Source organism: Phaenicophaeus curvirostris, chromosome 15, assembly GCF_032191515.1.
Source record: "Phaenicophaeus curvirostris isolate KB17595 chromosome 15, BPBGC_Pcur_1.0, whole genome shotgun sequence".
NCBI lineage: Eukaryota > Metazoa > Chordata > Aves > Cuculiformes > Cuculidae > Phaenicophaeus > Phaenicophaeus curvirostris.
This window is the reverse complement of record NC_091406.1, coordinates 10,480,603-10,493,833: the sequence shown is the minus strand read 5'-3', so window position 1 is coordinate 10,493,833 and position 13,231 is coordinate 10,480,603. Positions and strand designations below refer to the sequence as shown.

Sequence of the window (13,231 nt, the reverse complement as noted above, 5' to 3'; positions counted from 1 at the left end):
GTTATCAGGGAGAGCAGGGATAGGAGGAGGGGTGATGGGTTTAAGCTGAAAAAGGTGAGATTTAGATTAGATATTAGGGAAAAAATGTTTTCCTGTGAAGGTGGGGAGGCCTTGGCCCAGGTTACCCACAGCAGTGGTGGCTGCCCCATGCCTGGAGGTGTGCAGGGCCGGGTCGGAGGGACCTTGGGCAGCCTGATCTGCTGGGAGGTGCCCCTGCCCAAGGCGGGGGGTTGGAACCGGGTGCGCTCCAAGGTCCGTGATCCTCCCCCTCCGGCCGTGCCGCTGCGCTGCCCGCGCTCCGCTGGTTTCCGGGGCGGGGCCGGGGGGGTCAGAGCCCGCGGGGCGGTGCCGGACGCGCGACGATGACGTAACGAGCGCTGACAGGGGCGGGGCCTCGCGCCGGCTCGGTGGCGCGCAGAGATGACGTAGTAGCCGCTGATTGGCGCGGGGCGGGGCCTGGCGCGGCGGTGAGGCCGGCGCGGGGCGGCGCCGCTCGGCTCGGGCAGTCCCGCCGCGCGCGGCCATGGCGTACGGTGGCCTGGCGGTGCCCATCATCGTCATGAGCGTTTTCTGGGGCATGGTCGGCGGCGTCCTGCCGTGGCTCGTTCCCAAGGGCCCCAACCGCGGGTGAGTGGCGGGGGCGGCGGGGAGGAGGCCCCGGGATCCCAGTCCCCTCGCCAGGCCGAGCCCCGCGGGCTCCTCGGCGCGGGTGAGGCCTGCGGGGCCCGTCCCGGGGTTCGCCTCGAGCCCTGCAAACGCCCTGTTGTGAGCTCGGGGGGCGTTTGAGCCACAGCGGCCCTTTTCTGTCCTTACTTGACGCCTTCTGGCTCATCCCGGCGCCCTCCGGTCTCGCTCGGGCTGAGACTGGAAAATGAGCTGCAGTGGAGCTCCGGTCTGTGCTTAAACGTGCGCAGCTGCGGTGGCCTCGGCACGAAACGCCCAGCAGGGACGTTTTTCCTGCAGTGACCCTATCTGCTCGCGTTAGAAAAACAGACAAGTTTTTCTCTTTCTCTTTTCCCTAGGAGATAATGACTTCTTAATCTCTCTTCCTCTCTCTGACATCCCTTCTACTCCACAGGTACCGACTGTCTTTTCTCTTAGTTTTTTGTCTAAATTTGGAAGGGATTTTCCTCAAGTTCTTTTTAGCTCTGATATTTACTGACTCGGTTTCAAGCCTGCAGTGTGTTTTGTGCTGGAAAACTTGCCTGTCCTCGGAAATACCTTGGAAATATGTCTTCCAGGTGTGTCCTTAAAGTATGTGGATCACCAACAGATGTTCTGTTGTTATTCCGAAATGTAACTGTGTAATAGGTATAGATGGAGCACTACTGTGTTTTGATGCTATAGTACATCTATAGTGATGCTGTGTAGTCTGTTAACGCTTTCTCCTATAAAAACAACAAAAAAAAACTAAAGAACACTCTGCTCAAAACCTGCTTCTGAGTAGGATTGTTTGTTTTCTAATAAAACAAGTTGATGCAGGCTTTAAGTGACCAAAGAATTCACGTTGTGTAAGTTAGTATTCCAAACAATGACTCTGGGGCTCCTGGGAAAGGAGCAGGGCCTGAAGCTTAGAGCAGGCTGTGTTAGCTTTGTAGCATTCGTGTTGACAAGGTTACTGTGTATTGATAGATGAACAATGCTGAGTTCTGTCAAGGTCATAGAAAGGTTGGAAGTTATGATCATAGGATGAATTTTTGTCAGTCCGTTTGAGTGGGGAGAAATATGCAGAGGGAAATCCCTTTTTATAATTAAAAGAAAAAAAAGAAAAACCTTCTACTTTGCTGTTAAGTTCGATGAGCTGTCTAGATCACTGGCTGTTAGACAATCTCATTTCCTTCCTCCCATTTCAAAATTGTGTGTGTCTGTAGCTGCAGGTTTACCATTTTCAGTTTCAAGAGCTTCTTGCTTCTTTTCGGCTTCACTATGGTTTCTGTCACACTTCTTTCAGCAAGAAAGGAGAATCTTATCCTGCAGATAATTTTGATTGGCTTTGAGATTTTGTTTTATCTTCAAATTGCAAAACCCTCATTCATGATATAAGATTAAACTGTATATTTTGGTGTTGAAATTTTCTCTAAGCAGAATTTTGCAGATGGAGAAAATGTTTATTGTTTACTGTTATTAAGAGTATTAGAACATCCAGCTTCAGTAGTTTACTACTTGCTGGTAGAAGTGACTGTGAAATGGAGCAAGGACACTGACTGCATAAGGTTTTGCTCCTTTTCTGAGTTGTTTTTGCTAAATACAGCTGCATAGCTCTGGTTGCCAGAGCTCTTTTGGTTCTTTTTCAGAGTCCTAGCTGTGGCTCTGCACCTTACCCAGCTGGAGGAAGTTAGAACACTCATGCTGAGTCATCTTCCATATGATCAAAGCTGAACTTGTTCTTGTTTGCTGGGTGGTTTTTTTTCCATTGTATCTTGTGGTCAGTCATAATGTGACACCTAATCAGCTGTTTATCTCCTTCCTTTTTGCAGTGTTATCAACACAATGCTGGTGACATGTGCTGTTTGCTGCTACCTATTGTAAGTATAAATAACGTTTTGACTCTCAATCAGAGCACAGTTCTGATGGAATCAAAAGTTTGTTTTTTATATCTTCAAGGCATTTAGAGAGAAGCTTTTCAAATGTGTCACAGAGGTCTAGATACATAGTAATCTTTGACAGCTCTTAGAATTCTTAGTTCTAAAGACCATCAGCCTGCTGAAGGAAACTTTCCTGCTGATGCGTACTGAATTAAAACAAACCTGAATTCCTCTTGCCTTCTGGCACAAAACTGTTGAACAGTGCTCGGCATTGACTTGACCTTGCTCCTTTCCAGTTCACTGGCTTATTTCCTCACAAGTATGATGGCAGTTCGTCAATGCTAAAATTTTTCTGATTCACAGAACAGCAATGACTTTTGCCTTTTTCATTCTTCATACTCTTACATTTATTTATAAGGTGATACTAATTTAAACCTCCTGATGAGTTTTGCTTTACTTGGTTTGATTGAATATATTCTCAAAATCTGGTGAAGCAGTGGGTGGAAAATGTTATACATGTGGGGTTTTTTTTAAATATTACATAATTTTTTGACAAACACGTTACATTATGATTGGTGTATACGTGATATATTAAGACCATTCTTTTTAAAATGCACAGTCTGTTTTGAGGCTGCCTTTTTTTCTGTAAGAGGATTAGTAGAAATAACAACATGACTTCTTGAGGAATGCCTCATACCATGTTTGTGTTTTGTGGAGAGGTAAGCCAGCTGTTGCTGGACTCTGCAAGAGAAAGCATGGTTATTGTATTCCCAGTCTCTCTTTTAAAGACTGTTGAGGCTGACCTTGTCAAAGAAAGTGCTATGCAGAAATGACTTTGAAAGGTGTTTGGGAATAATTTGTTATGGAGAGTAAATCAGTAAAAGTCTGGTTAGATATTTAGGCTTAACTTGTAATAAGGGCATTATTCGGAGTTCCACTTGAACCAGGGTAGTATTTTTACTTTCCTGAAGCATTTAGGCATAATTTATGCTCCTCTAAGGAGCTCAGCGTGAATATTTAGAGAAATGCATCTATGATCTCAAGACTCATTCTTAAGACCTGGCAGCTGAAGGCCATGCTGTCAGTGTTGCGTGTTCCAGGAACCTGTTGGTTCCGTGTAGGACTGGCCTGTGAGACAGGCTTATGCAGGTTTGATCCAGCTTGGTAATGGCATATTTGGCTTTCCTACAGCTGAGGCCTTTTAATTTCTTTATTTTTTTATTTTTTTTTATTATTATTCAGAGTATTTGACAAGTGACATCTTAAGAAATCCTTCTTCTGGATAGTTGTAAAAGTGCAGCAAGCTTGGTTCTGTGTTTTGTGTTTATGACAGTTTGGTTTAAAGTTTTGCTGAGCAGATGTAGAAATGTGAGAAGAGCTTTGTAGTGCCAACAGCCTGAATTTGGGATTGAAATGTAAGAGTTGCAGTGCTACAAAGGCCTTCTTGCCTGCACATAAAGTATGTAGCAGCCCAGTCTCGTGGTAGGTCTCAAATGCTTGGCTAAGAAAGGGCAACTGGTTGCTCATTTTCACTGGGTAAATGTGTGTGTATGTGTGTGTGTGTGTGTGCGCGCTTTGGGATTTGTTTTGTTTAAAGTTCTCGCTTAAGTTCTTCCTACTCTACATTTTAACAGAAGCAATGTCCTACTTTTCTAAAATCCTTGAAGCTTAGGGTTTGTTTTCTTTATTGTTTGAAGAAGGATGGCTTCCTTGAAGTCGAGGCCACATAGCATCTGCAGAATCCTCTGAATTATGATGTGGAATGTAATTGTAGAATTTTTTAACTTTGTCGGAATGCTGTGAACTTCTCAGATGTGCAGTGGAATTGTACTTATAAGTTTAGTGATTTTAATTTTTTTTGTGCTGAAACAGACCTATTGTAGATCTAGCGTCATGAACGTGATTTATCATCTGTTCTTGCATGTCCAGTGAGGGCGTCCTTTCCTGATCTTGTAGGTTATAACTTGTTTTCTGTTATTACCTTTGGATTTCTCCAATTATACCTTGAAAAACAGGAGAAGCAGCAAATTCTTACTATATTTTAAACCATCAGTAATTATACCCAGCCACATAAATAACAAATGTAGCATCTGCTTGCCAGAATACAACAAAAAAGCAGATTATTCTCCTCATGTTCCAAGACACAATTTGCCTCGCCACATGGGCTTTTTTTTTTCTGGAGCTTCCCCCCCCCCACCCCCCCCCATGAATTCTGTATTGAATTATAGAACAGCCCTGGTTGGAAAGGGTCTGGAAGGATCATGTGGTCCAACCTCTCTTTGCTCCATTTTATTCAAAAGTGTGCAAGTCTGTTCTTTCTATATCCTTTTCCTTTTTTGGGGTAGGCATTGAAAATATTTCAGATCTTAATTTCAGTGACTAAAGAAAGAGTCTTGCAGGAAGCCTGAAATAATGTTTTTTGAGGATTATTCACTGGATATGTTAGGGTTAAAATACCTTGTTGTGTTGTCCCAGGAAAGGCCACCTGTATCTGTGTGTCCTTAGTAGGCAGCTGGTGCTGTTACCTACTTCTTAGAGTTGTTTAGATCTCTGCGAGACATACTTCTAAACTCTTCGAGTTACATTGCTAGTTGAAAACAGGGAAAAAGCAAGTTCTTGTCTTTAATATTAAACACCACTTAATTGATTTGCATAAGACTGAATTTGTGCTACCTAGATTTAAAGTAAATCCCATTTCAACTTAGAGCTGTTTGTTCTGTATTTAGATTTAACAGCGATCATTTTGATCAACGATATTGATCACATGGTGTTAATTTGGTTGTTCCATGGAGAATTTTTGCATGCGTAGGTGCATAATTTGTGTGCAGATACTGCACTGAGCAGCCTTTTGAGGGTGAGTGTCCGAGCCTCAGGAATGTGATAAAATGTAAGGCAAAGTAGAAGGAGGTACCGCTGCAGAAATTATAGGTTACACCGTGTGGTACAGTACAGTCAAAGTTTAAATCTATTTTGCTGTTTAGAAAGCTGTTCCTGAAACAGTACCCTGATATTCTCTTAACAGAGGGCAGGATGCTTGAAAACTTATATTATTTGCTACTGATTCTAAAAGGGTTAAAAGAAGTTTGCCCAAACTGACATTTAAACAGAGACAGCAGGACCTTAATTTGTAATATGCAGCAGAGACAGATGGCAGTTATGGTAGAAAGACCTTTTAAAGGAATCTTTCTAGCAGAACATAAGGGACTTTAATTACCCAGCTCAGACAAGGAAATTGGCACTGACTGTTGCAACTGGTATCTGATAGAATGTAAGGACTTGTGGGTGGCTCGAATGCCATACCTGATTTTAGCAACTCCAGAACATTACAGGTTGGATAGAGTGGCTTGTTTTGTTTTAATCGAGTGCCACGTTTTGCTTTGCGTTGTCATGATAGAATTTTGTATAAAGCAGCACTGCTTAAACAAAACGTGGGAAAAGCTTTTTCGTGACTTATCTTAAATGCAAGGGAGTCGTAGAGCTCGGTGCCTAGCTACTGCTTTAAACTATTAGGCCCTAGCAGAGCAGGGAGGAGGAATATACTATTGACCTATAATGCCACTGTGGCTCTGAGCTTAGGTATCCAGCATGGTCCTAACAAATAGCTTTTGAAAACTGCACAGTGCTTGCCTGAAGCGTGGTTATATGGCTGGGACACGTCAATATTTTAAATGTGCTTCCAGCTCATTTAATTCACAGCCATGCTGTGTCAGAACTTAGGAAGCATAGAGAGGTGAGATATTTGTGCATAGGGTTCCTTCCTTCTGTACACTCAGAAAGAGAATAATGTGCTTTAACAGGCTTTTAGTGTTCTTGCCCTCCTCCCACTTTTGTTAGCTCAGGATGCTAAAGGCAGATGGTACAGTGCTGTGGCACCCCTTCTATCTGACTCTTGTATCTGAAAATTAACCCTTGCAAATAAATTCTATGGTATCTTTAAGACCTAATTTGATTTTCTTTTAAGTGAATTTAATGAAATTATTAGGGGGTTTAAAAAATACATTGTTGTCATTGCTTTGGATAGTAAAGTACAAACATGTTAACCTAAAGGTTATTGGCTCTGCTTGGTAGTGTCTTGCTGATGTTTTAATTATTTTGTGGAGCCTGCTATGCGTTTCAGTGCTTGCAAAATTAATAGACTGTTGCAGGCTCAGTGTTGTTTTAGCTGTAGTCCTACCTACTTTGTGCAAAACTGAAGGCATTGAAAATAAATGTTTGTAAATTTTAAGAGGATTGATGTGGTTTTGCCCACATCTTTTGCCCTGGCTGTTGTAGCCATTTTGCAGCCAACCTGCACTTCGTTTGCTGGTCAAAGCATTAAGGTTTGTGTGGAATTTTCCATGACTGCCGAAGCACTCTGATACATTTGTGGCAGCTCCCATTACAAAGCTGCTCTGCTTTTTCTCCTCCTTACAAAGCATTCTAGAAATAGCAGACAGATGAGCCAGTGTGTTCACTAAATTTGTTTATATAGTTAGCATTTAACATAGATTTAAATCCATGGAAGCATCCATTCTTTTTCTGAATCTTACAATATTTATAAAGTAAATATAGCTTTTAACAGTGGAATATTTATTTCTATTTAGCTTTCCTGGATATTTTCCACAAACTACATTCCTCTTGTTCTCTGTTCTAGCTATGTCTTCTGCAGTGTTAGTAACTGCTCTGATGACAAGGCTGCTGTTGCTGATGATGTAGGGTTTGTTGTCATATGGGTTTCGTAGTTGTGGTTATTTTGTTTTGGTTTGTTTTAATTTTTGTGTGTGTTCCTGTAGCATTGTGCCCTTTTGCTTCAGGTCCCTGTTTCTTGAACCTCTGTGCCAGCTCTAAATTCACTTTTATTTAGTCTTGATGAAAATATACCATGTCTGCAAAGGAAAGTTGTCATACACTGAAAATAAGAGCAAATAAGAGAGAGCATGTTTCACTGAGAAAAGGTTTCTCTCTCCTATATTTCTCTTGTAAGCCCACAAATACCTGAATTTCATATGTCTGAAAACACTTTCCCATCAAAGGAAAAGTACGAAAGAAATGCTGTTAGTTGTTTTTGTCTCAAATTGAACGGGACAGTTTGTTTCAGTTGTGAAATGATTCCATACCAAACTTCATTGCTGGTATCTAGTCTCTGTATGAGCTTGAGTAGAACTTTGATTTGATACTAGACCTTCCCCAAAATTGTCTCTTCGCTGATAGTCCTTGTGCTTCGGATGAGCCTTTCTGTTATCCAAAGCTTTGTAATATGGCTGATGTTCTCTTTCTTGGGTTGGGGGGGGTTGTCTTTCAGTTGGCTGATTGCGATTCTTGCTCAACTCAACCCTCTCTTTGGGCCGCAGTTAAGCAATGAAACAATCTGGTATCTTAAATCCCACTGGCCTTAAGGATCTCCGTCCTCTGCTGCAATTTATTGACTAGGTGAGTATGATCAGATTTATTAATAAATTTGGTATGCTAAAGCTTCAGGAAAGATTGAGAAGTAGTGTAAGCAACATGTTCAGAATTGCTAGCTGTCTTGCAGGAGAACTCTTATCTTTCTATAGGCTACAACAAAACGTGTTTAAGATGTTAATCTTGACTGGCTACCATGAAAAGCTTGAACTGAATTCTTGTATAGTTATTTTTCTCTGCTATCGTGTCATGTGGTGCTGTGTTCAGTAAGCAGGGGTTTGTAAGGAGAACAGTACATTTCTTCCCACCAAAAAAAAACTTGTTCAGACTGGGATGTCTTTTAATAGCTCATAGACGTGGATTTACTAACCTAACAATTGTTAAACCTCTCTTCAAACCTACTAGCATTTCATCCAAGACCCATCCTGATTTCCAGGGCAACGTAGTTACCCTCATTCATCTGGAAGGTCTGAGCGAGACCTGCAATTAGAATGGTTCCTTATCTCCAGTCAGTGTAGAGCACTAAAAAAAAAAAAAATCTAAGTCATTAATCTGTAAGCTTGATGTTAATAACAGACTGTGTGCAACTTTAATTGTGGATGAACCTGGTGGTTGTTATCCGGATAGTGCTGCTGGAATGTTGCTGTTGCAGTTCTCAGAACCACTTTCTGACATGACCTGCAAAAATACGGTGTCTTTTACTAAGAAGTACCATGATGACTTGAGGTTTCTCTAGAACAGCCATATTTGGAGTTGAAGGTTCAAATAAAGGATAATGGTGGAAAGAAGTACCCATTATTTTAGATTTTATGCTGGTAACTGACGTGCTTGGGCTTTTACCTGGGGTTTTTTTGGGTTTTGTTTTTTGTCCTTTTAGGTTTAACCACCTATTCCCTTGCTATTACTACTTCAACTTCTCTTTACAGAACTCCAGTAGCAGCAGACAGATGATAGCTGATGTTATAGCTCAGTTAAATGCTGTCTGTAAAGCATCCTGAACATTTACCCCGAAGCAAAGCTCCACTGCTTCAAAGCAGGCTTCATCTGAACTGCGGTGTTGTCAGACTGTGGTGTGTGTATGTGTATCTGTAGCTTCTCTTTTAAGCAGCAAGCAAAAGCTAAAGGTAAACTTGGCCCTGCTTCAAGTGGAGGCCTGTAATTAGCTGAGTCAGTCAGGCTGTATTTCCTAGGTGCATTTTCACTGCTCATATGTTAACATGTAATTAGTTAGCTAAAACAGAGACCATTGTGTTCTGATAGTGGGCATACACAGATGCCTGAATCTCATAGGATAGTTCAGTTGCTGGGATCTGAAATTGAAACAGATAGATACCTTGAATATAAAAATTAGGCTTCCCTTGGACTGATAGACAGTTTGAGTGTTGCAACCACCAGGGACAAACTGGAGATGAGATAAAACTCTTGGATTCTAGACGCCTGCTAGAAGAATCAGGGCTTTGCCTCTCTGTTTCAGTGAAGGATTTTCCAGAGGACTGGTGTTAAATTTGTACCAAGGAAAAAGGGAACTTATGTGTTCTCAGATGGCCAGACAGTTCACGTGAGGAGCTGTCATTTTTAAACATAGTAATGGAGAATGAGACCTATATCATGCACACTGTTGTTTTATATGAAGCAATTTCTTTTAACCTTTGATATATCTGATTTCATTGGCTCGATATTGCAATAAAATTAAGGTACTTGTCTTTATGGGGAAAAAATGCTTTAGAAAAGAAAGAGCATATAATAATTCTCAGATATCATAGTTAAGTATTGTGTTTGTTCTTGCTAGAAATGGTCTATTAAAGGACATACCATTCTCCACAATCTTGTTTGAATTACTGCTGTAGTGTTGAGTGAGCTGAGTGGCTAGGAGGTGGCTACATTGATCAGGCAGCAGTGTCCTGTCTGTTGTTGTTGTGTGCTTTGGCACTCAGGCTCCTAGTCTCACTAGGCAGGAGCTGTGAATTGGATTCCATCTGAAAGAGTTGTGATATAGCTGTCTGGCTCTGTGCGAAATCCTGTAAATATAACTGCCATTTCTTGTTTAGCTAGTTAATTTTGGGGTTTAAAGATGTGCTTTTCCAGCACTCAAGGTGCATGTACCGTACTTTTCTTTTCTGCTTCCCTTCTCTTTCAGTTGAGGTTTGGGCAGGTTAGTATGGACAATGCAAAGAGTTAAAGAGAATGGGATCCTAACTCCAAGAGTGGAGACAACTATTTAAAAACGGGGATAATCTAAGGAAACCATTTTACTTGACCAACGGAACAGGCTGAAAATGCATGTGGAAGGCTACTGCATTCTAGCGAGGAGCTTCTACAGATGCTGATTTGATCGACCTACACCAAATTACAGAACTTTGGTCGTTCTTTTCAGGCAGTATCCCTCCAGTTCAAGTGACTATGATGTGTCAGATGACTTGCCTATATAATTGAGTTAATGGCTCAAATGGCAGTGTGTAAATGTCTCTAATTGTGGTAAATATGGGCTGTAGCGTCTTAAGCAATTTGATCTAATGCCGCTTATGTCAATTTACAGTCTGTGTTCTTGGAGCACGAGCCTTCTCCCTTCAAGTGCAAGGGCTGTCGTCCAGGTGGCTGGATACTGTTACAGCATTGAAAACTTCCTAATAAAATGGTGGTTCTACCAGCTTGTAATGTAACTAAGACTACTTTGGAGTAACTTTAGAAATGAAACTGCTAAGGAAGCAAGAAGGTAGAGATTATTCTTGAAGCCCCATAGAGTTGAATAATCTACAGTTCTTGACCATTTCTCAATGTATTTGTGGAACGGTCTTCAATTAGTAAATTATCTCCATGGAAAAGAATAATTAAGTTGCCTCTTGCTTTGCAGGTAAAGAAGATATTTCCTCCAGATGAAAAACTTCACTGACCCAAAGATGCCCTTAACATAGCTGGTTGGATACCAAGCCTGCACTAATGCCTTAACCTTTCGACTGTGCTTCGAATGGCTTGTTCAGAGCCTTCTGTTTTTTTCCTACTACACCATTTAACAGGTTGCCTAATGCAGTTTATACTCCTCTTTGGTACTGTAAATTTTTGTCTGTTAATTCCAGATCCAATGAATATTTCTAAAGTTTTTATGGATTATATAGTCAGCTTTCCTGTTCATTTTACTCACTTACTAAGAGCACTGTATATATTTTACAGGTCTTAGGTTGTCTGTTGCTGTGCTGCTCACCCCTGTTCTGTTTAAATACACTTGAAAAAAATAGGTGCAATGAAACTATGAGGAGAGGAGAAACAGTGGTGCCACATGTCAGTGGCATTTATTTTTTAAAGTTAGTTGTATTCTTGGGAAATTTAATCTTAAATTTCTCATGCCTGGAAATAAAACTAATCCTCTGCTTTATACAAAATGTTCTTGTGCCGTGTTTAACTGTTACAATGTGTTTTACTGTGGTCTTGTCAGATAATAGTTAGCTAGAGTTGAGCTGAGGAGACTTACCTGGTATGAAAAGCTGTAATAAAGTCATACTGTGTGATGAGATGAGCGTGCTTGATGCCTGTATCAAGACATCTTGTGGAGTTCTAAAATAGGAGTAATTTTTTAATCTAAAATTGCTGAAAAGTCTGCTGGAAGAAATGAATACTTGGCTTGAGAGCCTCTTTGCCGTGGCCTTTCCATTTTCTGATCCCAGGGGGACTCAGCAGCAGAGATAACAGTAGTTTTATACTGACTTGACACATGCACGTGGAGTTGCAGACCTGATAAAGCATATGACAGTGTAGGTTAGATGTGAAAGATTGTTGGAGTTCCTCAATGCTGGTAGAGTCCGTGGGGTTGGGAATGAATCTAGTAAGGCATTTGCTAAGGAGTGGCTTCAAAGGACATAAATGCTGCTGCATGCACAGGAGTCTTCACATATACTTTCTTACCTCCTTACATCATGTCCAGATAAATTGTAATTACTCTTTACTGTTTTATTGTTATGCACAAAGACATGATGGAGTGATTAGTTGTTCTCCTCTTTTTCATTTGCATAGCACTGTTATCTTGTTCAGTGAATGGATCCTGAAAATGACAGCAAATACTCATCCTATGATTCTGAGATCATGACAAAATTGAAAACTGGACAGTGTGGGTTTCAATAGAAATACAATCATGTTCATTAATAAAAATAAGCATAGCGACTGAGCCCAGAACAGTGGATTCCTTTTCAAGTTACCTACTACAGAGAATTGTGTTTTGACTTACAAGTAGCTGTGCACCATAATGCTGTATAGTCCGTGACCCTAAAAAAAAATGGGAAACCAAATGATCTTATAAAAGCTTAGGCTGTTGTTTGGTTGTGGGGTTTTTTTGAAATGTGTGGAGGATAAGATATGTTGACATCATATGAGGAGGGGGCAGAAATGCTTCAGGATATTGTTGTCGATTTTGAATGTGTAACGTTTTTTTAAATACCAATCTGCCTGTGGTGTTCACCCTAAAATGAGACATCAAAAAAGAAAACATTGTGATACGCAGTTGTACTGCTATGTTGGTATTGCCACTTTCTTCAACAAGCTTTCTTTTTTAGGTTCTAATCTATTACTCCTTGTAGAATGTACAGGAAGAATTAAACAGAGTTCACATGGCCTGTTTCACTGTTGGTTAATTTAATATAAAGAGCTACTCAAAGCCTAGACAAATGAGGCATAGGTGTATTTGTATTTAGGTGCTTCCCAGATGAAGAGATGCACCTTTGTGGGAATGGTGAATGTTTTCTCTGAAGCAGATACCATGTGGTAGCAGATAGAAGAAGCTGAAAAATAATGTTTTGTTTCTGTTCTGCTGAATGCTGTGTGACCTTACTGGCTGCATCGTGATTAGGGAATGCTCTGCTCTGCGCATGCCAGGAATTAACACTGCTTCGGATAACTTTTTTTTTTTTTTCTGCATAGCTGCAGGAAATGAGAGCAGATGGATTCAGCCACAGGTGTTTAACAAACAGTGCAGGTACCAAAGCCTCCAACAGTTTCTTCTTGCTTTTTGACAACAGAAGAGAACGCAAAGTGCTGAAGTAAACATGAAAGAAGCTCGCTAGTCATTGAAATGGCTGGAAAGGCTGGGTTTGCAGGGGAACAGTCTGATCTTGGTACTTGCGTTGGTATTCTGGGGAAAGGTGAAAGTGAGGAAGGCTGAGGAAACCAACTCCATAGTCAAGTTTTGAAGACTTTTAAGTAGTAATTGTTGTCAGCATGTAGAGCTGGTGTTTAAGATTGGGGTCATTTCATAGTATCATAGATTCAAACACCTTTAACTTCTTTTATTCACATTGCTTAGAAAGTTCAAATATTTGTGCCCTTCACAGGAAGCTGTT

The 13,231-nt window shown here is 40.9% G+C and overlaps 1 protein-coding gene across 1 annotated transcript; it reads left to right on the top strand.

Moving 5' to 3' along the window:
• The first annotated feature begins 468 nt into the window (after positions 1-468).
• On the top strand, positions 469-12,506 carry ATP6V0E1 (ATPase H+ transporting V0 subunit e1). Its single transcript, XM_069868922.1, has 4 exons — positions 469-627; positions 2,478-2,525; positions 7,807-7,934; positions 10,759-12,506. The coding sequence occupies exons 1-3, from the start codon at positions 524-526 to the stop codon at positions 7,898-7,900; spliced, it is 246 nt and encodes an 81-aa protein (XP_069725023.1). The 5' UTR covers positions 469-523; the 3' UTR covers positions 7,901-7,934; positions 10,759-12,506.
• The last annotated feature ends 725 nt before the right edge of the window (positions 12,507-13,231 follow it).

Excerpts from the sequence above, each read along its gene's own strand:
- ATP6V0E1 (XM_069868922.1), top strand. The coding sequence starts at position 524 with ATGGCGTACGGTGGCCTGGCGGTGCCCATCATCGTCATGAGCGTTTTC. Across the intron at positions 628-2,477 it reads CCCAAGGGCCCCAACCGCGG|TGTTATCAACACAATGCTGG; the intron begins GTGAGTGGCGGG and ends TCCTTTTTGCAG. Across the intron at positions 2,526-7,806 it reads GCTGTTTGCTGCTACCTATT|TTGGCTGATTGCGATTCTTG; the intron begins GTAAGTATAAAT and ends GTTGTCTTTCAG.